This window comes from Carlito syrichta, unplaced genomic scaffold (assembly GCF_000164805.1).
Source record: "Carlito syrichta isolate Samal-C Ts95f unplaced genomic scaffold, Tarsius_syrichta-2.0.1 Scaffold303211, whole genome shotgun sequence".
Lineage (NCBI taxonomy): Eukaryota > Metazoa > Chordata > Mammalia > Primates > Tarsiidae > Carlito > Carlito syrichta.
In genome coordinates, this window is record NW_007247307.1 from 131,126 (window position 1) to 157,269 (window position 26,144).

At 38.0% G+C, this 26,144-nt stretch overlaps 1 protein-coding gene across 1 annotated transcript in view; it reads left to right on the forward strand.

The window, feature by feature from the left end:
* ME1 (malic enzyme 1) overlaps positions 1-26,144 on the forward strand; it is a 176,713-nt gene that overhangs the window by 51,817 nt on the left and 98,752 nt on the right. Inside the window, exons 3-5 of the mRNA XM_008058099.2 lie at positions 2,088-2,163; positions 7,781-7,942; positions 23,839-23,942. Of these exons, the coding sequence (XP_008056290.1) occupies positions 2,088-2,163; positions 7,781-7,942; positions 23,839-23,942 (342 nt within the window). The remainder of the gene's footprint in view (positions 1-2,087; positions 2,164-7,780; positions 7,943-23,838; positions 23,943-26,144) is intronic.

Consider the following 26,144-nt stretch of genomic DNA (forward strand, 5'->3'; position numbering starts at 1 on the left):
AGAGTGAAAGACCTTTACAATGAGAACTACAAAACACTGCTCAAAGAAGTCCAAGAAGACACAAACAAATGGAAAAATATTCCATGCTCATGGACAGGAAGAATCAACATTGTGAAGATGTCCATCCTACCAAAGGCAATCTACAGATTCAGTGCAATACCCATTGTATTACCAATATCATTCTTCTTAGACCTGAAAATGACAATATAGAAATGCATATGGAAACATAAAGGACCATGAAGAGCCAAAACAATCCTTAGCAAAAGAAACAAAGCAGGAGGTATCACATTTCCAGACTTCAAATTTACTATAAGGCTATAAGTAAACAAAACAGCCTGGTATTGGTACAAGAACAGGCACATAGACCAGTGGAACAGGTTAGAGATTCCAGAAGCAAAGCAATTTCTCAACCAACTCATCTTTAACAAAGCCTCTAACAACTACTGGGGAGAGGAGAACCTATTCAGTAAATGGTGCTGGAAAAACTGGCTGATCACGTGCAGAAGATTGAAATAAGACCTCTACCTATCACCGTACACAGACCCATAAACCCAGCACTTTGTGAGGCTAAGGTGGGAGGATCGCTTGAGCCCAGGAGTTCAAGACCAGCCTGGGCAATATAGAGACTTTGTCTCTACAAAAAAAAAAAAAAAAAAAGCCGGGAGCGGTGGTGGATTCCTATAGCCTCATTTACTCAGGAGATCAATACTGTGATGAGCTATGCATGTGTCACTGCACTGCAGCCTGGATGACAAAATGAGACTCCAACTAAAAAAGAAAATATTTAAGGCCGGGCATGGTGGCTCATGTTGTAATCCTTACACTTTGGGAGGCCTAGGTGGGAGAAGATCTCTTGAGCCCAGGAATTTGAGACCAGCCTAGATAGCATAGTGAGACCTTGTCTCTAAAAAAAAAAAATTAATGTGGTGGGGGGTGCCTGTAATCCAACTACTTGTGAAGCTGAGGAGGAGGGGTGGCCTGTGCCAAAAAAATGTATACACATTTTAAGAGGTGTTATCTATGTATTACTTTTTGGAGTTGAATTGAATTACAGCAGCGTGTGAAGAGTGATGTTCTCTCGAAAGATGGTGTTACTCAAATGAATGCCGGTGTCACCATTCAACAGGCGGGACAGCCAGAGAAGATAGTGGAAGCATGGTTGTCGCTCAAGGAGCTCAAGACCATTCTGAAGTGGTATTTGAAATCTGAGAACATTGTAGAAGTACAGTGACAATGGCGGCATGAGTCTGCAACAGAACCTTCATCATGCCTAACAATTACACGCATCGGTCATAACTCTGAGACACATGGTACTGTGCGTGGTGTGCACAAGGGAAAATCCAGGAGCCTTCACAGTAATAGTTTGTTGCAATCAAAAGTGGCTGGACACTGATGGCAAGCACTTTGAGGACCTCTTGTAATTGCAGAAGTCAAATGTGACTTGTATTCATCTTTTGCTATCACATATATATGTATATTTTAAATTTAAATTTTTATTTTTGAGTTGGACTCTCACTCTGTTGCCCAGGCTGGAGTGCAGTGGCACGCTCATGGCTACCACAGCCTCGACCTGCTAGGTTCGGGTGATTCTTCCACTTCAGCCTTCCAAGTAACTGGAACCACAGGCGTGTGCCACGCCTGGCAATTTTTTGGTTTACTGTAGAGACGAAGTCTCACCAAGTTGCCCAGACAGGTTTCGAACCCCTGGCCTCAGGCAGTCCTCTAGCCTCGGCCTCCCAAAGTGCTGGGATTACGGGCTTGAGCCACTGTGCCCGACTGGTATATATTGAGTACTACAATTTTAATATAGTTTTTCTCTTCTTAAATATGTATACATTTTTGGCACCCTCTGTATATACATATGTTTTAAAGTCTAAAAATAAACCTACCTTTATTGTAGATGTCAATATATTGTTTAATTTCTCCCTTACTTATAAGATTTCCATCCCTTATTTGTTTAAATAAATAATTTGCACTAGTTTGATGCAAATGGAGTTATAGTAAATAAAATTGAAACAATTTAAAAATATTCATGATAGTTTGAAAGGTCTGCAGTAAATTAAAACTGTGCCTTTTTTTCCTGCCAGGGGTCTCTTTATCAGCATCCACGATCGAGGGCATATTGCCTCAATTCTTAATGTGTGGCCAGAAGATGTCATCAAGGTGAGTTATCAGATTTTTCCAGTGTGTCAAATTTGTTCTTTCTTCTGTCCCATACAATATTTAAAACATTGACAGTCCTCAAATAGTTAGCATTCCCTTGCCGTTCTGGTGACTATCGCCTGTTACATCCCTCTGATTTTGGCATGGATTACTTTTATTATTAATTTCATTCTGATGCCATTATTTCTGCCTGATTGCTTAGTTTAAGTGATGATAAATGCTGACCACGCAGTAGTATCTGAATTTCCTTAAGAAAACCCCTTTATCGTATTTGCTGGGTTGAAGCACCCTCGAGGAGGAATCCAAGTAGGCAGAACAATCTGTTGATTCGTTTCTTTTATCACGATGGCCCTAACTAGCTGACTTGACCCTCCGTGGGTGAGCTAATGAAAGTAAGCGTCACAGCCGCACGCGACACTTGTGGCTTTCCGTCCGAGACGCGGGGCGTGGATCACTCTTGTGACTGTCATGGCGCGTCAGTGAGGAAAGGAAGGCGCAGGCGGTCGCACCGCAGTTCAAGTGGGGCCGGGGCCCCCGCTGCCCGCACGCAGTGTCGTTCCCGTCTGGAGGGGCGTGCACGCGGCTCCCCTCGCGGCTCCGCTTCTCTTTCCTTTTGGGTTCCGGGCAGCTTGGTGGGATCTTCTAGGGTTCAGACGGGATGGTGGCTGCCCTTGGGGTGCAGAGGCCCTGCAGCTGTAACTTCTGAAGTGTGACTCCTGTGCCATCGTTTCTTTTGGGCTGTTGTGGCTGGAATTGGTTCCTGTGGCTCTCTAAGGCTCCTGCTGGGAAAACTTGTCAGAACGTTTTTACCACGTCCAGTCTCCTTAGTTTTTCCACTTTCTCCACCTGTTACTTCCTCAACTTCTCCCGTCAGCTAGACTGCAGGACTCAGACCCAGTTCTTAGTAACTACCCTAAGGAATGTCTTAGTTCTATTAAGCGTAACTATCTGATGATCTAAGAATGAAATTTGCATTTTAATCAGGAATCTGGAGGAGATTTTAGGAATCCACAGGTCAGCAGAGGAAATAGTTTTGGAGTAGAGAGTTCCAGTCAGCATCCCTGTAATCATAACAGCTAGGAGGCAGACACTCACCCTGCTTCATGTTCTTCTCACTAGCTGATCTCCACACATTTGACTATTCATAGCCTGCCTTTATCCTTCGTACTCTTAATATTGGACCCTCATCAGTGCTCTTGATCCTAACTCTGTGCACCATTATTTAGAAAGCCTAGCATAGTGTCTGACACATAATAGGCATTTAATAAATGGCAACTGTTAATTGTAGAAGACCATATGAGTTATACTTATAATGTAGTTCTAGTGTAATTAGAAAAAAGACAATCAATTATTAGACAAAACATAAACTGCGTGGTATTATGATTGCCACCATGTTAATTCATTCAGAAGAGAGTGTTATACAGAGAAGGCTGGAGTATTTAAGACATTTTTAGAAAAGTTGGGACTTAAAATCCATAAGAAGGGAACATATGAATGCAGGTATCGAGTTCAGAAAGAGAATGGCGTGTCCTTAGACAGTAAGGAAATTGGCTGGCCTGACTAAAGCTGAGTGTTAATACTGAAATATAGTATAATCAAGATTCCTTAAGTAGGAGGTGATCAAATAATTATAAAAGATCATAAAATTCTACGCATGTTTATTTAGCACTATTCACAATAGCAAAACATGGAACCAACAATTGTGCTGCCTATCGAAAGTAGACTGGATAAAAAAAAATGTACATATACATGATGGAATATTACACAGCCATGAAGAAGGACAAAATTTTGAATTTTGCAGCCACTTGGATGGATTTAGAATCTATAATACTCAATGAACTATCACAAAAACCACTGAGTACCACATATTTGCACTCATAAGTGGGCCCTAAGCCAGGCTCGGTGGCTCAGTCTGTAATCCCAGCACTTTGGGAGGCTGAGATGAGTGGATTGCCTGAGGCTGTGGGTTCAAGACCTGCCTGGGCAACTTGGCAAGACCTCATCTCTACAATAAATCAAAAAATTAGCCGGGCGTCGTGGCGGCTACTTGGAAGGCTGAGGCGGAAGGATCGCCAGAGCCCAGCAGGTCGATGCTGCAGTGGCCGGGAGCAGCCACTGCACTCCAGTCTGGGTGACAGAGTGAGACTCCGACTCAAAAAAAAAAAAAAAAAGTGGGCCCTAAACAATGATCATAGTACTATAAGAAAGGGATTGGCAACAGTGGGACACTGCCGGGGGTGGGGTGGGGGAGAAGCACAATTCTTCACTAAGAGTACCTGATCTCAAACCAGGCAAAGTGGGGCCAAAGTGTGAAGCCCAAACTTCAAGTGTACAATGACCATTTGTATATCTAGTCCTGAATTGCACCCCACATCTTTAAAATAAATAAATATAGCATGCAAAAAAAAACTAATTAAAAAAAAAAAGAAAAACAGCATGCCATATTTAAACAAGGAAATGGCTCTATATGAGTAATATTTGAGGAAGATTCTTCTGGAAACTGGTTTTGGAATGGGTTTTGAGAGCAGGAAAAGATGCAGAGGTTCTGCATTCAGGCAGGAGACAAGAGAAGAGTGGGCATGTTTCATGCAGAACATTTGAGGGCCCAGATAATGATTCTATAGTGGGATAAAGATTTAATTCTTGAAACACAGATATCATTGATAGAATTGTGGTTGTCTTGCTAGTTTAATCCTGCTGTTGTGACTTGATTATTGTATAGAAAACATCTAGCTGCTTTATTTTTCATAAGCAGGAGATAAAGTAGGCAACAACAAAAGCAAGGGAATGTTAATTTAGTGATCAACTATATAAATGAGAAACTTTTTTATTTCAGAGAATTCTTTCACTGTTAAAATATACTCATGAATGCTGAAATATTTGTGAATTAATGCTTTAAATGTACAGTTGTAATAAGGAATAAACTGTGCTAAAATTTCCAATGTCTCCAAACATTTTAAAAACTTCTCAGTTGCCACGTATATAAATGTTTACACATATTTATGTAATTAAATAGCTCTAGATGAAAGAAGAGCTTAGGAAATAAACATTATGAAGAAACAAAGTTTTTCTTTGACTTTATGTTCAAGGCATATGTTTAGTTTAATGTAGATGAGCTATCAAAAGTAAATGAAAATGTATGCTACTTTAAACTCTTTAAAAAATTTCAAAACTGATAAAAATTGCAGAAACAACTCTCTGGGCTTAAGTGCCTTTTACAAAAACCTGGAAAGCATTATATAAATCATTATTCAGATCACAACTGCATTAAATGATAGTGTTCTTCTGCTTATAAAATATGTCATAAAATTATTTATAAGCATAGGCAGGCCAACTGGACTTTACCTGTGTAAGGAGCATGTTCGCCAATGTATACATTAGCAATGATATATATAAAAGGATGTCTATTTATGATAGTGCAGTAAATAAAGCAAGTCTACTAAATATACATTTGAAGTATTAGGGCTTTGAAATGTGGCCTTGTTTAATTTTAAAAAAATTATCTTTCTCTTCAGTATTTGTCTGTGTTTTTTCTTTTTCTTTATTTTTATTATTGTTTGTGTTTTGACCTTAAGTCAGAGCAAAGTTAACCCAGTGGCATTAGACTGCCTCCTCCAGAAGGGCATGGCCTGCTGACCCAGCAAACAGACATGGAAAATGCTCCAAATGCGAGTATATGGAATACGTGAAAATCATTTTCACTCACCTCTCAAATTTATTTACTTTTAGGCAGTTTTTCAAGAGCTGCGTTATATAGGAGAAAAATAAATTAAAGGAAAAGATCTCACAGGTACCGTTCTATAACAGGCTATGGTGGAAAGAACACTTACCTGGATCTGGTTCTTTGATATTAACCAGGCAAATCACCTTAGGCAACTTATTTTAGCTTTCTGATCTTCAGTTTCCTAATTGGTGGCTCACATCTGTAATCTCAGCACTTTGGGAGGCCAAAGTGGGAGGATTGCTTGAGGCCAGGAGTTCAAGACCAGTCTGGGCAACATAGCGGGACATCACCTTTACCAAAAAAAAAAAAAATTATCTGGGCATGGTGGCATGTAACTGTAGTTCCAACAATTGGGAGATTGAGGTAGAAGGATTGCCTAAGCCCAGGAGGTCAAGGCTGTGGTGAGCCGTGATTGTACCACTGCACTCCAGTCGGGGACAGTGTGAGACTCCAATTCAAATAAATGAATGAATGAATGAGTGGATGGATGAATGGTGTATCGACTGTACTTAGATTCCCCTTAGCTGGATGTGGTGCTTGTAGTACCAGCTACTTGGAAGGCTGAGGCGGAAGGATTGCCTGAGTCCAGCACGTCGAGGCGGTGGTTGCTGTGAGTGTGCCATTGCCCTTCAGCCTGGGTGACAGAGTGAGACTCCGACTCAAAAAAAATTTTTAAATGCTGTGACTCTTTCATTAGTTCTTATGATAATAATAATAACAATTGCTATAGTTTCTTGAGAATTTGTAATATACCAAGTACTATGTTAAGTTATTTATATATTATGATTTCATTTTCTGGAATCATATTCAATTACTAGTATTTATCAATTGCTTACTGTGTATCAAATTCTGTGCTAAGTGCTGGTGTACAGTTAAGAGCAAAACAGAGCTGGTTCCTAATTTTATACATCTACTCTGAAAAGTACATTTATTATTCCTGTTTTACAAATAAGAAACAGAAGCTTGAATCCATGACTTTATCCAGGGCAAAATAACTGACATTTTCCCAAAGTTCCATGGATATGATGAGTGTAGCACTTTGTAGAATCTCTAATATATTGTGTTTCATAAGACTAGTTTTTTTACATTTATATAATGGCCATGAATCACAAATAAAGATGTCGGATGTATTAGTTTTAATAATGATATCGAATGACATAGGATTAAAATCTCCACTTGATTAAGGTGTGTGCTTCATAAATATTTAAGATGATTGGAGATAAGCCAAATGAATGCATTAAGTCTACCTGAAAGATTTTCAGGTAAGAGAAGTAGCAGACTATACTGGGCATCTTTCATACATGGAAGAACACTGTCAAGCGGGTACAGGAGTTAGGGAGAATGGGCCAATTTTGTGAAAAGAGGAGGATGGTACCAGATGCGTAGTCCAAGGATCAGAGCATTTTGGACAGAGGTATAACCTCGTCAGTCTTTCAGCAGTTATGCCGTACTCAGCTGTAGACACTTCTGTGTTTGCACTCAGAGTGGATGTGATTAGTCTCAAAGCTGCCCCAGTGTCTTTTGGTTTCAGTTTGAGCTCCTGTTTTCCTTTACTCTGCAACTTGCTCCTCCTGGTTGAAGACCAAGTTATTTGCTTAGTTTTAGCCTCAGTGTGCATACCCCCTTCTTCCTTCAATAACCTAATTAAACATATACATATACTATATATATACGTCTATAAATATCTATCTATGCAAATGTATCTATAGTTTATTTCTTCTCCCCATTCTTACACGATTACAATCATACAACCTTTTCCATATTTATTCAATTTATGTTTTTTAACAGTATAATTTTTTATTAATAAATATTAACTTCAGGAATGAAGACCAGAAATTGTGCTTCAGGATTTGTGAAAACCTAGTTATAGCTATTTTTTTCTTTTTCTTCTAGGCCATTGTGGTGACTGATGGAGAACGTATTCTTGGCCTGGGAGACCTTGGCTGTAATGGAATGGGCATCCCTGTGGGTAAATTGGCTCTGTATTCGGCGTGTGGAGGGATGAACCCTCAAGAATGTCTGCCTGTCATGCTGGATGTAGGAACAGAAAATGAGGTAGACGATTTCAGTTTCTTGAAAAACGACAGCAGCTCTTGCATCTGAACTTATTCCAGGAGCTTCATAAAACTTGTTCTTTGCCTGACGCTCCCTCTTTTCCGATCTGCCCCCAACTCCCATAAGATGATTCTTCTGGTCTCCTCTCCCTTCTCTGTGATATGACTAATCTTTATCATCTTCCTCAGTGCTCTGTGATGCTTTAGCAGGTACTTACAGCCTATTTTATGGAATCTGTGTTTTATTTACGATGTCATAGTTTTAAACATTGTTGTTTTCATGTCATACAGAAACTCATCCCATAGGAATATTAAATGTAATTAGTCTGAAGTATTCTTCTTTTAAAGCCCTATATTGAACCTGAGCTGAATGACTTGGAGTTTAACTTTTCTCATTCCTACCTCAGTATTTTAGAATCTTAAAGTCAGCTGTTAAGTAGTACATATTTTTACTCATCTTTATTGCTAATATTTAGGATTAGTTATGGGCAATAGATACTAGAAATCAAATGTAGCGTTTTCTGAAATAGACATGAAAGATAATGGCCAGCTGAGGAGAAACTTTTCAAATATATCATTAAATAAGACCTTGATACAAATATGTACACTTTTTTGGGTTGTCTTCTTTGCTCCCTTCTAAAGCAATAATGTGAAATATACTTTTTGTGTGAGCAAAAATATATTTATAAGAGCAACTTAAATGATTATGTTCTTTATACATACAAAGTTACAACATTTTACTGGATCTATGCGTGAGTGCTCATTTAACCTTTTTCTTTTATTTATTTATTTTAAATTTAATTTTTTTGAGTCAAGGTTTCACTCTTTCACTTGTTGGAATGCACCATCATAGCTCACTGTAGCCTCCAACTTCTGGGCTCAAGAGACCCTCTTGTATCACCCTCCTAAGTAACTGAGGCTACAGGGACGTGTGACCACTCCCAACTCATTTTTTGATATTTTGTAGAGATGAAGTCTTGATATATTAGATAGGCTGATCTCGAACTCCTGGGCTCAAGCAGTCCTACCACCTCAGCCTCCCAATGTGCTGGGATTACAGGTGTGAACCATGGTGCCTGGCTTCATTTAACCCTTTTCAAAGGATGCATTTTGATGAAAACACATTGTTTATCTGGCATTTTCTTTTTTATTACTAATAGAAATGGGCTAGAATTGATCAAAGCTGACCTATTTAAACACTTGTCCTGAAATTGTAAATGTACATTGAACACCACAATTTCCTTTTATTTTCTAATAGATTTTAAAACATTATTCTAGATAAACTACGTTGAAATAAAATCAAGTTTAAACATCACAAAATCGATAGCACATCTTAGAAATTATATGGAGAGATTAAGAGGGATAACAAGTGATATAACAGATGTGCAAACATTTAAGAATTCTGTTTTTTGTTTTCTTCTGCTTGTTTGGTTTTTTAGAGACAGGGTCTCACAGCCTTGAACTCCTCGGCTCAAGCCATCCTCCCACCTCAACCCAGTTGCTAAGAGTATGGATGTGCACCAGTATGCCCAGCTAATTAAAAAAATATGGCAGTCTCACTGTGTTGCCCATATTGGTCTAGAACTGTGATTCTCCCACCTAGGCCTCCTGAGTAGCTGTGATTATAGGCATGAGCCACCCTGCCTGGCAAGAATTCAGTTTTAAACCCAGGCTTTTTATTGAGAGATTTTTAGTATAAGGTGGACATAGAAAAAGGTGTACAGTGGTGAAACTGTAACTCTAGGACTCTTGCATTGATAGTGTATATTAGGCCAGGTGTGGTAGCTCAAGCCTGTAATCCCAGCTCTTTGGGAGGCTGAGACGAGAGGATTGCCTGAGCACGCGGGTTCGAGACCAGCCTGAGCAACATGGTGAGAGTTTGTCTCTACAATAAATCAAAAAAATTAATGGGCCATGGTAGCGTGCACCTGTAGTTCTGGCTACTTAGAAGGCTAAGGCGGAAGGATCGCCAGAGCCCAGCAGCTGGAGTGACCATGAGCGTGCCATTGCACTCCAGCCTGGGCGACGAAGTGAGACTCCATCTAAAAAAAAAAAAGAGTATATTAGTTATATGAACTGATGGGTTTCATCAGGGTGGGTCTTAAAATCGCAAGTTGGCTGCTTTTCCGAAGTTTTTACATGATCTTTGTTTCTTTCCTCTTTCAGTATCCAATGCATTTATGTTATTCTGCTTCTTCAGCCTGCAGAACCAATGTCCACCCATTCGTTATGAAATTTCTTACTTTGCCCAGATGTAGGTCTAGTGTTTTTTTCTTTTCTCTATTAAGACATGTCTTGTGCATACTACATCTCAAAATTTTTCAAAGTGTTAAATTAGAAAATGAATCTATTGTTAAAAGTGCTATGTGTCATTTCTAGAGATTATGCTTACTGCTAGTGGACTTTTGAAAATATTAAGGCAAAAATTAAGTGAATGGTGAAATTTTAGCTTTATGACAGGTTACTGGGGAATATTTTTGTAGCTGGAGAGACCTTTCTGGAACTTCTCAAATCCCATTAGGTAGATTTAATTGAGTTAGATCAATATTGAGCACCTACTCACTATGTCAATTGAAATAAGCCAGGCACAGAATGACAAATATCGTATGTTCTCACTCATATGGAAGCTAAAAAAGTTGATCTCGTGGAGTTAGAGAGTAGAATGATAGTTACCAGAGGCCAGGAGGAGTGTGTGAATGGCAGGGTGGGAGGTACAAGCATACACTTAGATAGAAGGAATAAGTTATAATGTTTGATAGCAGAGTAGGGTGATCATAGTTAACAACAGTGTATCAAATTATTTCAAAATAGCTGGAAGAGAGAACTTGAATATTCTCCACACATAGAAATGATAAATATTGGAGGTGATGGATATCTTAAATGTCCTGACTTGATCATTACACATTCTATACATGTGACAAAACATCACATGTACACATAAAAATGCACAAACATGTATCAATAATATTTTAAAAATGGAGTACCTACTATCTATCAATACCTAAGCAATCCTAGGTAATATCAGTGTTATTAAGATCTTGCACAATATATTCTGAATCTAAAAGAGGATATATACATATAACTAGTTTCTATGTATATTAAATACTCTGGTAAAGACATTTAAAGGACAGTTAGCAAACTATTTTCTTGACAATTGTAATATACTCTTAGTTTCTCACTGTATTCTCTTCTGTTTTCTTGTGGAGTCAGGACGTGTTACCCTCCCAGAATTGGTGTGTATTTTTTTATAAATCATAGTTTGGAGATTGAATGGTGAAGTACTTATTAGTAAATGATCAACTGGAGTTCTTTTTCTAAACGGAGAATAGATCATTTGGTCCCTGTGAAGAGATGATTTAGGCAGGGTGCAGTGGCTTATGCCGGCAGTCTCAGTACTTTGGGAGGCCAGAGTAGCAGGATCACTTGAGGCCAGGAGTTTGCGACCGGACTAGGCAGCAGGGCAAGACCCCAACTCTACAAAAAATCTTTTAAAAATCAGCAGGGCAGAGGTTCGAGAGCAGGCTAGACAATATGTCAAGATCTCATTTCTACAATAAATAAAAGAATTAGCCCAGTGTGGTGGCACACGCCTGTAGTTCTAGCTACTTGGAAGACTAAGGCAGAAGAAGAAGGTCAAGCCTGTGGTAACCGTGAGTGTGCCACTGCAGTCTAGCTTGGGTAACAGAGTGAGACTCCAACTCAAAAAAAAAAAAAAAAAAAATCAGGACATGGTGGCACGCACCTATAGTCCCAGCTATTTGGGAGGCTGAGGTGGGAGGATTGCCTGAGCCCAGGAATTCGAGATTATAGTGAGCTGTGATTGCACCACTGTACTCCAGCCTCGGTGACAGAGTGAGACTCTGTCTTGAATAAATGAATAAATACATAATTGAAAATATAGTTTAGCTGAACCCAGAGTTAGTTAAAATACAAAGTTCAAAGAGCACAGTGCCTCATTTCTGATACCAACTCCAAGTTCAGAGGGTTCCCAAGACCAACCTTAGGCTTGATAATTTGCTAGAAGCACTCATAGAATTCACAGAAAGCTATTATACTCACAGCTATAGTGTATTATAGATAAAAGGTACAGGCTAAAATCATACAAAGAAAGAGATGCATAGGATAGTCCACATGTGAAGCTTCCCTTTCCTTCTAGGTTTCTGTGGACGTGCTACGCTCTCAGAATTGACATGTGGTGCTGCTTGTGCCCCAAGGTTCAGTGTTCTTATCGGTGCTCCATTACCTGGGCATGGCTGCTGGATTGACTGCGTAGGTAGTTGAACTCTGTCTCCAGATTGATCCCACATGACCCAAAGTCTCCACACCAAGTCACTTGGTTAGTCTTTCTAGCATGGTTGGCCTCAACCCTGTCAGTCGTTGACCCTAGGCTGCTAGGTAAACTGGTTAGCCTCTCTCCAAAATGGGTGAATGTTTGTCAATCATGTCAGCAGAGACAAAAATATAAGAGGAAAACACACCAAAAGGAAAATAAATATAAATTTCTGTGTTAATTTAGTGGAATTGAGTTTTAAGCTTAGACAAGGTTATGGATTTGGTCATTCAAAATTTTAAGGAAATGTAGTTTCTGCGCTATATCAATTGTTCCAGAGCATATTAAAATCGACAGCTTAATGTTTCATTTTCTGTATCACTCTGATATCCAACCCTCATAAAAGAAATAACATGTAATAAGAAATTGCTAATTAATCTTGTGTTTCTCTATCTCCCATCTTCACCACTTGCTAGCTGTGCAGTCTTGAATTACTTAACCTTTCTGTGCTTCACTTTTTTCATGTCATATGAGTACCTAACTCAGAGTTGTCATGGCTTGATACACTTAGATTTGTGATTGGCATTTTGTAAGCACTTAGTAAATGTTAGCTCATGTGGATATAAATGTCGAAGCAAAAATTCTTTATAAAATATTAAGTTAAATCTTGCAGATTTAAAAAAATTAATTTTAGAATTGTGGGGAACAAATGAAGATTTACTGTATAGGTAGGTTGCATGCAGGTGAAGTTTGGGCTTCTGGCCAGCTCTCTTTCCCCCTGCTAGTGCACCAAGTACCTGGGATATGACCATGTGCCACCTGTCCTCCGCCCTCTCCCCTAGTTGCGTCCAGCATCTGATCTCACCCTTGTGTTCATGTGACCAGTGATTAGCCTGCTTGTGAGTGAGAACATACAGTATTCAGTTCCTTGTTTCCGTGATAATCCACTTAATCTCCAGCTATATCCATGCTGCTGCCAAGACCATAAATTTGTTCTTTTTTAAGACGGCGTAACAGTCTATCATGTATATGTGCCACATGTTCTTCATCCCCCACCGACTTTCGATGGGCATCTCGGTTGGTTCCATGTTTTTGCTATTGTGAATAGTTCTGCAGTGAACATGTGTGTGTAGGTGTCTTTTTGGTAGAGCGACTTATGTTCCTGTGGGTTTAGTCTCAGAAGAGGGATTGCTGGATTGTACGCAAGCTCAATTTTAGTTCTTTGTGAAAGCACCATGCTGCTTGCCACAAAAGTTGAACTATCCTATATTCCCACCAATAGTGTAGACGTTTTCCCTTTTCTCTGCAGCCGCACCAGCTCCTGTTGTTTTTGACTTATTAATGATAACCATCCTGATCAGTGTGAGGTAGTATCTCATTGTAGTTCTGATTTGCATTTCTCTGATTATTAGAGGGACTAATTAGTGAGCATTTTTTCATATGTTTATTGGCTGCTTGTATGTCATCCTTTGAGAAGTGTCTGTACATGTCCTTTGTCCACCTTCTTTTTTTAAGTTGGCGATTCTTCCACCTCAGCCTTCCAAGTAGCCAGAACTACAGACATGCGCTACCATGCCTGGCTAATTTTTTGATTTTTTTGTGGAGACGAGGTCTCACTAAGTTGCTCGGGCTGGTGTCAAACCCATGGGCTCAGGCAGCCCACCACCTCGGCCTCCCAAAGTGCTGGGATTACAGGCTGAGCCACCGAGCCTGGCCCTTTGCCTACTTTTTAATGTTATTGTTTGTTTTTTTCCTATTAATTTGTTTAAATTCCTTATAGATCCTGATGTTAGGCCTTTTTCAGATGCATAGCTTGCAAATACTTTTTCTCATTCCGTGGGTTATCTGTTTACTCTCTTGATGGTTTCTTTTGCTGTGCAAAAACTTTTCAGTCTGATAAAGTCCCACCTGTCAATCTAGCTTTTGCCACATTTGCTTTTGAGGACTCGGCCATGAATTCATTGCCTACTCCAATGTCCAGGAGCAACGTGTTCCCTTAGCGTTCTTCTAAGATTCTTGAGAAATATTTTTAAATTTCAAAAACCATCTATTTCAACCAATAACTGTATTATAATTAATGGTAATGTATTAAAGACATTATTTTAAAAGACAGAACATCTGTTATCAACACTATTATGCTTTTCATTGTTCAGAAAGTACTATCCTTTTGTGCAATAAGACAACAAAAGCACATAGGATATAATGGACAGGAAAAGACAAAATGCTCCTTATTTATAGGTAATATGATTATCTATTGATGAATCCCAAGAAAATCAACCAAAGAATACTATGACCAATTTAGAACCCTCAGTAAAATGGCTACGTATAAAATATATATTCCAAACTCGTCAGCTTTTCCATGTACTTGTCGTAACCAGTTAACAAAAATTAATTCATTCATAAAAGCAACAATATTCTTTTTAATTTTTAAGCTGGGGTCTCACTCTGTTGCCCAGACTGGAGCAGTGGCACCATCAGGGCTCACTGCAGACTTGACTTCCTGGGCTCAGGTGATCCTTCTGCCTCGGCCTCATGAGTAGCTGGTACTACAGGTGCATGCCACCATTCCCTGGTAATTTTTTGATTTTTGTATAGACAAGGTCTAGCTATGTTGCTTAGGCTGATCTTGAACTCCTGAACTCAAGAGATTCTCCCACTTCAGCCTCCCAAAGTGCTGGGATTACAGGCACGAGCCACCATGTCCAGCCTAACATTCTCTTCTACTAATGTTACATGGCATTTGACATTTCTAAGCAAAGAAATAGTGACAATTTATTTGGTTAATCAGAAGAATTATTTTTTTGAAAGATTTTTTTTCCCCCAAAACTAATAGAAGTTGTATGTCTTTTTTTCTTTTTTTTAGAAAGCAAAATTTATTGAGAGGACAGAAACGTTCCCACAGTGGGAGGGGACCTGAAGGGGCTGCCATGTTATATTTCTTAAGCAAAATATATTTTCATCTTTGACTCAGTTTACTCATAATTTCATTGACTTTTGGGCCATACATATCAACTGTATTGCATTAGCAGTACAATACTTATATTTCAGAGTCAAAATAGAAGCTGTTTGAGATTCTGAATTAACTTTTTTGATGCTTAAAACGCTAGAAATGCTTCAACACATGACTTTCTTTCTGTTTTGTGTTACTGGAATTCAAAATATGTTAGTAATTGTATAACTTGTAAACCATCCTAACCTGAATTTTTATGGTTTTTAGCTCTTAATGTGTAGTGGAGAATAGAAAAATTCTTGAAATGAACTGAGTTGCCTACTCTTAATATTCTAATTTTATTCATTCTGACATTTTATTCTTTTTATTTTTCCTTGCACTGCTACTTTACTGAGAAGACAGGAAAGAAAACTTAATTATGACTGAGTTTATGGGTTTGTTTAAAATGTAATGGTGTTTTTATGTAGTGACACTTTTACATGTGGAAAATTGATTTTAGTCAAAGCATTCCTACAGAAATAAATCTTACAGTAATAATTTAAATCTTATTGCTCTTTTGAGTCTCCAGTTTTACACTTCATAATAAGAATATAATAACTAATTGGTGACATCACTTAGTTTCCTATTCAGAGTAGCCTAGTAAACTTTAATAAACCTAGATCACCTCTCTGCCCCTTTATTTTTAGAGACAAGGTCTTGCCCTGTCGCCCAAGCTGAAGTGCAGTAGTATAGTCAGAGCTCATTGTAGTCTTGAACTTTTGGGCTGAAGGGATCCTTCTACCTTAGCCTACCAAACAGGGAAGACTAGAGTCATGTGTCACTGCACCTGACTAATTTTTAAATTTTTTGTAGATACAGGCTCTTGCTATGCTGCCCAGGCTGGTCTTTGAGCTTTTGGTCTCAAGTGACTCTTCCACCTTGGCCTCCTGAAGCATAGATCCCTTTTTTATACAGATTTCAAATGGCAGGGGATGGGGGGTGGGATTGGCAATAGTGGGAAACTGCCAGGGGAGGGGGACACATACTCTCATCAAGGGTGCCTGCGTAATGAACATTTGTATACCTAACCCTGAATTGTACCCTACATCTTTAAAATAAAAAGTTAAAAAAATTACAGATGTTTTCCTTCTTTATTACAAACACCTGCTCTTAAAAGTCATGAAAATAGACAAGGAATTAGCAGCCTTAACAGACAATCTTACTTACTATGAAGCTACACTTGCCTGACTGCTTTTGAACGAAAGGCAGCTTTAACTAGAAGACCTTTGAAGAACAAAGACACTGAAACTGAGCCACAGAAGTACTTGGCTAAAAAATGCTCTTATTCTTTAAGTTAGGTAGGATCTTTATATTTTCATCTCATCTTTTATCTATTATTTTACAGTCCACAGTTTCTTTAACTTGCTTGTGAGGCAGTTGCTATATAAAATTTATTTCTGTTACCTGAGGTAAATTTTCTTTAGCCATCTCTTAAGAGCATGTCATGCTTTATTCTTTCCTTTTTTTTTTTTGCTGTTGCAAAATCTTTTTTATAGAAATTATGTGGGTTATTTTTCTATTTTTCCTTGTGTAAGTGACTTATATTTTGGCTTGACTAAAAATAATGTGAGTAGATGTTCCTTGCGTCCCCTTCATGCTTGTTTGGGTGTCATTAGATCTTAAAGAACTGTTCCATGTGTTACATGGTGTATTCGTTTGTTAGGGCTGTTGATAGGAAGTCCCACAGACCGGGTGGCTCAAGCCACAGAAATTTATTTTCTTGTGGTGTTGGAGGCTGGAAGTCCAAGATCCAGTTGCTGGTAAGGCTGGTTTATTCCTAAGGTTTCTCTCCGTAACTTGTAGGCGACTGTTTCCTGGTGTCTTTGTGTGGTCTTTCTTCTGTGTATGTCTGTATGCTAACCTCCTCTTCTTGTAAGATACCAGTAGTATGTTAGGGCCCACTCTGGTGACCTCATTTAGCTTAATTTCCTCTTTGAAGACCCTGTCTGCAAATCCATTCACAATACGGGAATTAGGGTTTCAAATAGGGATTTGAGGGCCAACACACTTCAATCTGTCACACACAGTCAGTCTTCAAAAAGGTCATGGGCAGTAGAGTAGGAGAACGTTGTTTCTGTGTAAAAGTTACTCTTGACTTATTAGACAATTGCTCTACTCAGCTTTTCTTTTTCTAGTTTTATGTTTAGTCTGGTCTTTACTGTGTACAGTATTTCTAGATATGGAGTCCGCATTGGAACTTGAACTTGCAAAGGTGAAGAGAAGGGGAAACCATTTAGAGGGTTTCCCTTTGTGTTCCAGAAAGTAGTCTTCATCTTTGACACGAACCAGCTACGTTGGAGACAAACTGAATGAAGGAAAAAGCTCAGAGATTTTGTTGTGTCTGTCTGCCGCATGTCTTTCAGCCTCGTTGGAGGAGCTCATGTTGGCGCTGGAATGTAGCCTGTGTTAGTTTTCTGTTGCTGCCATCACAAATTATTGCAAACCTAACAACTTAAAACAACAGAAATATGTTTCTGTCTAGTTGTACAGGTTACAAGTCTCAAAGCACTGAAATCATCAACGGTTCCAGCATAGCTCTGTTCAGTTTCTTCGTCCTTTCCAGCGTCTGGGCTGCCCGCCTTCCTGGACTCCGGCCCCCTCTGTCCATCTTCAAGGCCAGCTGTAGAGCGGCATCGCTTCGACCCTGTTTCCATGTTCCGTCTCGCTCTCCCACTGCAGCTAGGGAAGGTTTTCACTTTCAAGTGCTCACCCTTACCGCATCTGCAGAGACTCTTGGCACATAAGATGACGTACTCGCAGGTTCCAGAGATTGGAGTGTGGACATCTTTGGGGTGGGGGAGTCGTTTTTCTGCTTACCACATGCTGCCGACTAGAATATCACCATCTCTCCCCTCAACCCTCCTTCCTGCTACCCTTTATCCTCTCATCTTGCTTGCTGCTTCAGACAAGTGGTCCTGCATTGTAATGAGTTCCAGTCATCATAGTATAGCCAGGGCAGTTACACATATTATGTATGTGTAACTCTCAGACTTTTGGTTTGGAGTGTCATTTGCTTGCTTTTTGGTGGTCTCCTTTCCCCCCACCCTCTCTACATAGAAGGTGAAAATGGATTTTATGAAGAATTTCTTTATTTACTGAGATACTGTACTAATACTTTGGGAAAGAGAATGGGGGCTTTCTTCAGTTTGATTTTATATACACTGTAACTAGCAGGAACTCATTAAAGTTTGTGATGTTATTTTAGAAATAACCATTATATAGTTACTTGATACAGAAACTTGGTGGTAAGTAGAATAGTTTTATCTTAGCTTAATAATATAATTTTGAAATGAGTGGTTCTCAATTTATGTTCCTTGGTCTGACTACCTCAGAATTACCAGGGGCATGTGTTAAGAATGCAAAATTTGCCGGGTTCGGTGGCTCAGCTTGTAATCCTGCGCCTTTGGGAGTCTGAGGTGAGTGGATTGCCTGAGCCCGTGGGTTCGAGACCCGCCTGGGCAGTGAGACTTCATCTCTACAATAAATCAAACAATCAGCCGGGCGTGTTAGCGCATGCCTGTAATTCCGGCTACTCGGAAGGCTGAGGCGGAAGGATCGCCGGAGCCCAGCAGGTCGAGGCTGCGGTGGCCGGGAGCGGCCACTGCACTCCAGTCTGGGCGACAGAGTGAGACTCTGACTCAAAAAAATGAATGCAAAATTCTATGCCACACTCCATATATATCGATTCGTTATTTCTAGTACAGTTAAATTTTAATTATTTTTAGCAATCATGCCTTCTTATATGCCTGCTGACATTTTAGAAATACTGACTTTAGACTCTTGACTGAATGTAATAATTTCTTAATTTTATTGATAACATGAGTCAACAAAACAGCAGAAATTATATTTTATTTCTTTATGGAATCTGGTTTTTTCATTTGAAAGGAGCAACAAAAATGAGCAATAATAACAGTGAACATTATTTTTTATTTATTAAAAATAGAATTTTAAAATAAGTACTAAAATGGTTCTTTATGGCAGATAAATATATAATATTCTTAATATTTAAAATAACTCTTTTAAGTCAAATTGCCTAAGGATATATGGGCACAGATAATTTATAAATGAAGAAATCAAAATAGTCAATAAACTTATGAAAAGATGTTCAACCACATTAGAAAAGAAGTACAAATGAAAGCCACTTGCTAACATTTTTTGTGTGTTTGCCTGCCACACAGAGACACACACACATGCGCGTGCGGCAGGCATAGATATTAATTTATTGTATTTTATTATATATTATAGTATGTATGTGTAGATATATTTCACATGCATATATAAATGAAAAGATAACATGTAACTTGAGGCTGCATCAAATTAGGCATACTTATTATATACCACTGGAGGTGCAGCGGGGTCTGTTAATTTGCTCATATTTTCTAGGAGGGCAGAGTTCCAACATAGATGTTTGTCAATCGACTTGAGAACTTTCACCATATATATCTATGTGAAAAGGGTTTATAAAGTACTCTATGCTCTTGTCCCAAATTTGGACAGATAATATTATGCATGCATAGGCATAAAGATAAGGACTTAGAAGAATATGTATCAGGGTGCGTTGAGTAGTTTTGAATGGGTAGAGATTATTGGTATTCTTTTTTTTTTGAGTTGGAGTCTCACTCTGTTGCCCAGACTGGAGTGCAGTGGCCACTCCTGGCCACCGCAGCCTCGACCTGCTGGGCTCCGGCGATTCCTTCCGCCTCAGCCTTCCAAGTAGCCGGAATTACAGGCATGCGCTACCACGCCCGACTGCTTTTTTTATTTATTGTAGAGATGAGGTCTTGCTGCCCAGGCGGGTCTCAAACCCGTGGGCTCAGGCAATCCACTCACCTCAGCCTTTGTTTTTAACTTTATTTTCAGTGTTCTCAGACATTTCTGATAGGCATACATTGCTTTTGTAATGGCAAAAGATGACTTAAAATATTAATAAAGTATTTTAAAAAAATTCTCAGAACCTTCAGGTTACAAAGGTAGAAATGTGAGAGACAAAAACAAGGTGAGAATTGATGATTACTGTTAACTTTATATAAATGAATGCTTCAAATAGAAATCCCCAAAGGTCCAGAGTTGATATAGTGTTAACAAGTACGATAATTAGTGTAGTTATCAATATATACCATCTTCATCTTCTTTTTTGAGCTCTCTTACATTTCTGTTTGCTTTGTTCTTTACTCTTTTTTCAAATATTTTTCCTTCCCTCATGCTTGTAAATCTTCCAAATCTTCAGTGACACCACATGCATTTTGTGTGACATCTAGTGCTGAAACAGTTCTAACCTTTTCTAGTGTTTGTTTAGCACCAGGTCTTTAATTGATTCTCCAACAAAGATCTATTGAGCAGCCATTAGTAGCCCCTTGGCACTTCAATCTTCTGACCACAAGAAGTTTTTAATAATTGTTGTGTCAGTCTCCTTGGTCTGTGGAATTATTATCTGAGTGGAGCAATCTTGTTAAATTGCTTTTTATAGATATTTTTTGTCAGCCAGCTCTTTAAGAATGTACCTGTTCTTCAAGCCTTGTATTAATTTTCTTAATTAAAATTAAGAAATTTTAAAAAGCATTATTTTTGACAAGGACATTATTATGTTTGGAAGAGTTTTATAACTTTCTGATTTGATTCAAAATCTCTATCATGTTCATAAATCTTGGTAATTGACTCTGCACTGTAGTCAGACTTCTTTATGGTGTATTCTTTAATTATTAGCATGGGAAAGAATGGGAGAAAAGAGAAGGAGAAACATGTGACTTTTTTTCTCAACTGTGTTATTTTCCTAATTCACATTTTTAGAAGTCTAAATGTATTCCAGACATGGAGAAAGTGTTTTAATTCTGGCAGCCATTAGTAGCACATTGGCACTTCAGACTCAGCTGCCCAGAAGGCTGCCAGTATACTGTTTAAAGTTTTTATGCCTTAAGGAACAGCTGTGCTTTACAACGGCATTTGGTTTCAGATTTTACATTTTATCTGAAATACATATATATGATTCAATATGTTAACTTTCAGGTAGCTGGAAATCCTGAACTCATTTTTATGCAGTACATTACAAGTAAGATGTATTGGCCAAACCCAAGACAATTTCACAGTGAAAGAGGGTGTTGTTAATAATTACAGTTGGTCGACAGGTGTAGACTGGGCTATAATTTTCATTGGCTCTATGTAAACTCCAGTTCAGATTATTCAAAAGGTTTAGCGTTCTTAACAACATCACCACATCTGCGAAAACATATCATTTATTTATAACAAGCCACGTCCAAACTCAGTGACATAAAACCATTACTGTTTTATCAGTGTTTATGCTTCTGTGGGTTGGTAGTTGAGACTGGGATGGCTAGGAAAGCCTAGCACAACTCAACCTTTCTCCACATCAGTTGTCATTCTTCACACATTGTTCACATTCCCCATGCAAAATATGCTCATCTCTCTCCTAGGATTTAAAAAATTTCATTCCATTAATAGCAGCAGGCACAAAGTTCAAGATTCTGTCACTAAGTCAGGTCTAAGTGCAAGTAAGGCTTCTTGGGTTTTGCTCCTTGGTGACGTGTTCCCGCACACCAAACATATCTTAGTGATGCAGGGACAGAATAACCACAGTCAACATTCTCGTTCAGAACTGGAGAAACAGGAATCACATGGCTCCTAGTGGTCCACAGCAATTCTGAATTTCCACAGGACACGTGTTACCAGGCCACCTGCTTTTGGGGAGTAGGGAATATTCTGTTTCCTCAAAGTAGTTCTGCAGCTCATTGTTCTTTTAGGCTTTTGGTTCCATCCTCTGGGCTCTTGGCCCTATCCTCTGAGACTGCCTTCCTTTTTCATAAGAAATGGTCTATGTTAGCCTCTGAATAACTCCCGCAGCCTGCTTCCTGCCTATGGAAAGTTGGGAGACCAGAGAAGTATTTTTATTTTGAAGTGTCTCTGTCCTAATTAATCTAAGTCAGCACCGCATCCTTAAAAACTCTTTAGGCTTTCTCTATCTCAGATTATAGTCTACTCAGTTAGACAACAACCTCATTCACAATTCTTTTTAAAACAGATCTTCTTCCTATGTTGCATGTCAGTGCTGTGGGAGCAGTTTCTCTTGTGTAGCCAAGATGGTGTGTTTGGCTTCGATTGGAATAATTCAGAGGTTTTCAAAAAAGGTATTCCAACCGCACATTTAATTTGATCTTTGATTGCAGATCTTATTTTGCTGTGGACATCTTTTAGCAGCAAGTCCTGTGTTCTTTATATTCCCTTGACATTGTGCTCACCCTGAACTTTTCCTTCTTCCACTCCTCTCTGTTGTGCCCTTAACATACAGCCCAGAGAAGCACTTCTGCCTTCTGCCTGGAAATCTCCTTAGCCAGATTCATAAGTTCATTGATATTTCTCTTTTCCAGGTTACTGAAGGAGACAATTTAGTCATTTGTTTCACTATTATGTGACATAGGTCAACATTTTCTTTGCAGCCTGTTAAACCAGTTAACCTGTTTAAATCTCTTTCAGCAAAATTTTGTAATTTCTACTGTACAGGCCTTACACATATTTTGTTAACTATTTCTCTATGAATTGTACATTTTGGAATGCTATTGTAAATGGAGTTGTGTATGTTATTTCATTTTTAACTGCCCACTGATTTGTATATATTAACCTTATATCCTATGATTATGTTAGGGTCACATACTTTTGCTAGTGGGATTTTTTTGGGGGTAGATTCCTTAGTATTTTCTGTGTATGCGATTGTGTGCACAAATAAAAACAGTTTTGCTTATTTTATTTCCTATCTGCATTTCCTTTTTTTTCCCCCTTGAATTGTTGTAATAGCTAGTTTCCAGTGTAGAGTTGACTAGAAATGGTGAGGGTAGATATTCTTGTCTGGTTCCCTAACTTGAGTGAAGAACATTCAGTCTTTCACTGTTAAATATGCTGTTAGCTGTGGGTTTTCATAGATGTCCTTTATTGGTTTGAGGAAGTTCCTTTCTGCTCCTAGTTTTTACTAAGAGCTTTAGTTATGAATGGGTACATTTTACTGTAAATGAATTATATCTCAATTTAAAATAGATTTAAAAAATATATTACATAATATATATGCTGAAACTTGCACAGAGCATTATTGTTTCAGATATATCAGTTTAAGAAACAAACTGTATAAAGTTAAAAAATAAAACCTAAGAACAACTTAGTCAAAGCTAAAACATTTAAAGTCTGTCTACTATCATATTAGAGGTATAATCAAAATGTTGCTTGAAGATTTTGTTTTTGGAGATAGAAGCTAAGTCTGAGAAAGGAAGTTATATCTTTCCATTTCTTAAGCTAATATAATAATTCACAACTCAGTATTACTTTTCTGTGTGATAAACGTTGCTTGTAAAATATGAATACAACTTTTCCAATGAGCACAACTGAGAGATTTTACTTTCTTTTCTTTTCCTCAGAGTAACCCAACATGTTTTTAACATTTAGTAATTATTTTTTATTTGCAGAATAAATGCTGTAGATATATCATGTGTAATATTGAATAACTCTGTAGGTTAATTATGAATCAGTGTGGCAAGGCTTATTTCTGTTTCTATCCTTTTTATACAGATGAGAAAACTGAGGCACAGAATAAGTGAATTGCTTATAATTCTTTGTTTATGGTAACTTTTTAAAAAAATAGGAGCTACTTAAAGATCCGTTCTACATTGGACTTCGGCAGAGAAGAATAAGAGGTTCTGAATATGATGATTTCTTGGATGAATTCATGATGGCCGTTTCTTCCAAGTATGTATAATCTTTATTTACTCTTTATTTGAGTTGGATTTCAGAAATCTAAAGATAACCTACCATGATAAACTATGAAAAGTCCCAAGAGCGATGCAATGTGGCTTAATAATTAGAAGTGATTTGAATGAAAAAATATAAATATCTTTCCTGTTCATCTATCCTTACCTGTTAGTGGCCAGTTGGTGATGTCATGTGCCTGTCCCCCAGAATATGATCTCTGTTGCTATCCCTGAAGATACTTTTTTCTTACAAGAATTCCTAGAGCCTGTGACTATGGAAATGCATGACTACGATGGATGAGGCAGTGAATGGCCAGAGACTGAACTACTGGGGCCGGGCTGTTTGTGTCTATTGGCCATCTACACCTTCTTTCTGGCCGATGATAAGAGTCTGATCTTTAGGCCTCTTTGTGACTGGTGTCTGATCCTTTTGTGACAGGAAAAGCAGGAAGAGGTGGGAACTTAGCGTGAGTTGGTGCAATCCTCAAGGGTCCAGAATGAAACAAGGACCAGGGTATCCAATTACAATCCCCGAGTCACTGTTTAAATCTGCAGTGTTTGATAAAAATGCAGTACTACAAAGGTTGAGTGTCTGTTATCTGAAATGCCTGGAACCAGAAGTGTGTCTATAGATTTTGAAATATCTGCTTATACCTAATGAGATGAGACCTATGTCTAGATACAAAATTTATTTATGTTTCTTTTAAAGCTTCTACGCATAGCCTGAAGGTAGTGTAATACAATATTTTTAATTTGTGCGTGAAACAAGGTTTGTGTACATTGAACCATTAGAAAGCAAAGGTGTCATTATCTCAGCTGCATGTGTGAACAGTCTGTGGTTATTTGACATCAGCATCATTCCTGACTCTGAATTTACATGCTGTTGATAAGCAATCATTTTCTTACACTTATTCACATGTAAGTACTTAACAGTAAAAAATATGATATACTATTACTACACTGGAAAAAAATATGTTGATAATAACTTGTGGCATCATGTTGGTGCTCAAAAAGTTTCAGATTTTGGAGTGTTTTGGATTTCATATTAGGTTTGCTTAACCTGTGTTTTCATCTACTTAGATGAAAATTCTAGTTAGCATTTGACTGTGGGCCAAATGTTATTGTAAAAATTTCTATTTTTTTCTCCTTTAAAAAACAGATTTCCACCATAATTTAGTAATATATTCTAAGAGAATTTTATCATACTGACAGTCATCTCCTTTGTTATTGAATAGCCACAGAAATCATGTACTATTTAAAAACATATATGTTGTCTTGGTTTTTTGTAGAAAAAAACTCATCACTAGGCTCAACTGTAACTAGAGAATACTTCTGGTTTCTCTGTATTATATAGTTTATTTTTAAGAAGTTGTATCCAACAGCAGAAAGTGCTTTCATCAGCTTGCACAATATTTAGAATATATTTAATCTCTCATCTCCAAGGTTTTAGTGGAGAATTTATTTTTCAATTAGTATGGACTGTGTTTTAGAAACACATGCTTGCCTTGTTTATTGTTATTATTTAACCCATTTAATTAAGCTGTTCTTATTTAAAGAAATAGTTGAGAAACTCTGCAGTTTAATTTCAAGATTGCATCATACAATTAATCACTAGTAGTTTTTCATATTTAATTTTAAGTGGCTTGGTGGAAATCTTATGTAAAGTTTTAAAATTATCTATAACTTTCTGAGTAGCAATATTAATCAAGAAATTGTGTAAAATAATACCATGAGGCTATATAAAAGAAAAGGAAATAAAGTCTATCTAAATAAGACAACTGTAACATACTTACAAAGGAACTGTTAAACAAGTGAGAAGAAATTATTATTATTTGGAACCAATGAAATGCTTTCTGGGGAAAATAAGATATAAGCTACTTTTGAATGTTCTACGTCAATCCAGAATCAGAAAAACCAACTTTTTTAAGTGTGGAGTTGAGGGATTGCCTAAAAATCTTTAATAAGAATATGGGGATTGCCAGAAGACAATGATAATTTTATTTTATTATTATTTTTTTGAGTCAGGGTCTCACTTTGTTGCCTAGGCTGGAGTGCAGTGGCATGATCATGGCTCACCACAGCTTCAGCCTCCTGGGCTCAGGCATTCCTTCTGCCTCAGCCTCCTGTGCAGCTGAGACTACAGTCATATGCCACCATACCTGGCTATTTATTTATTTATTTATTTGTAGAGATGAGGTCT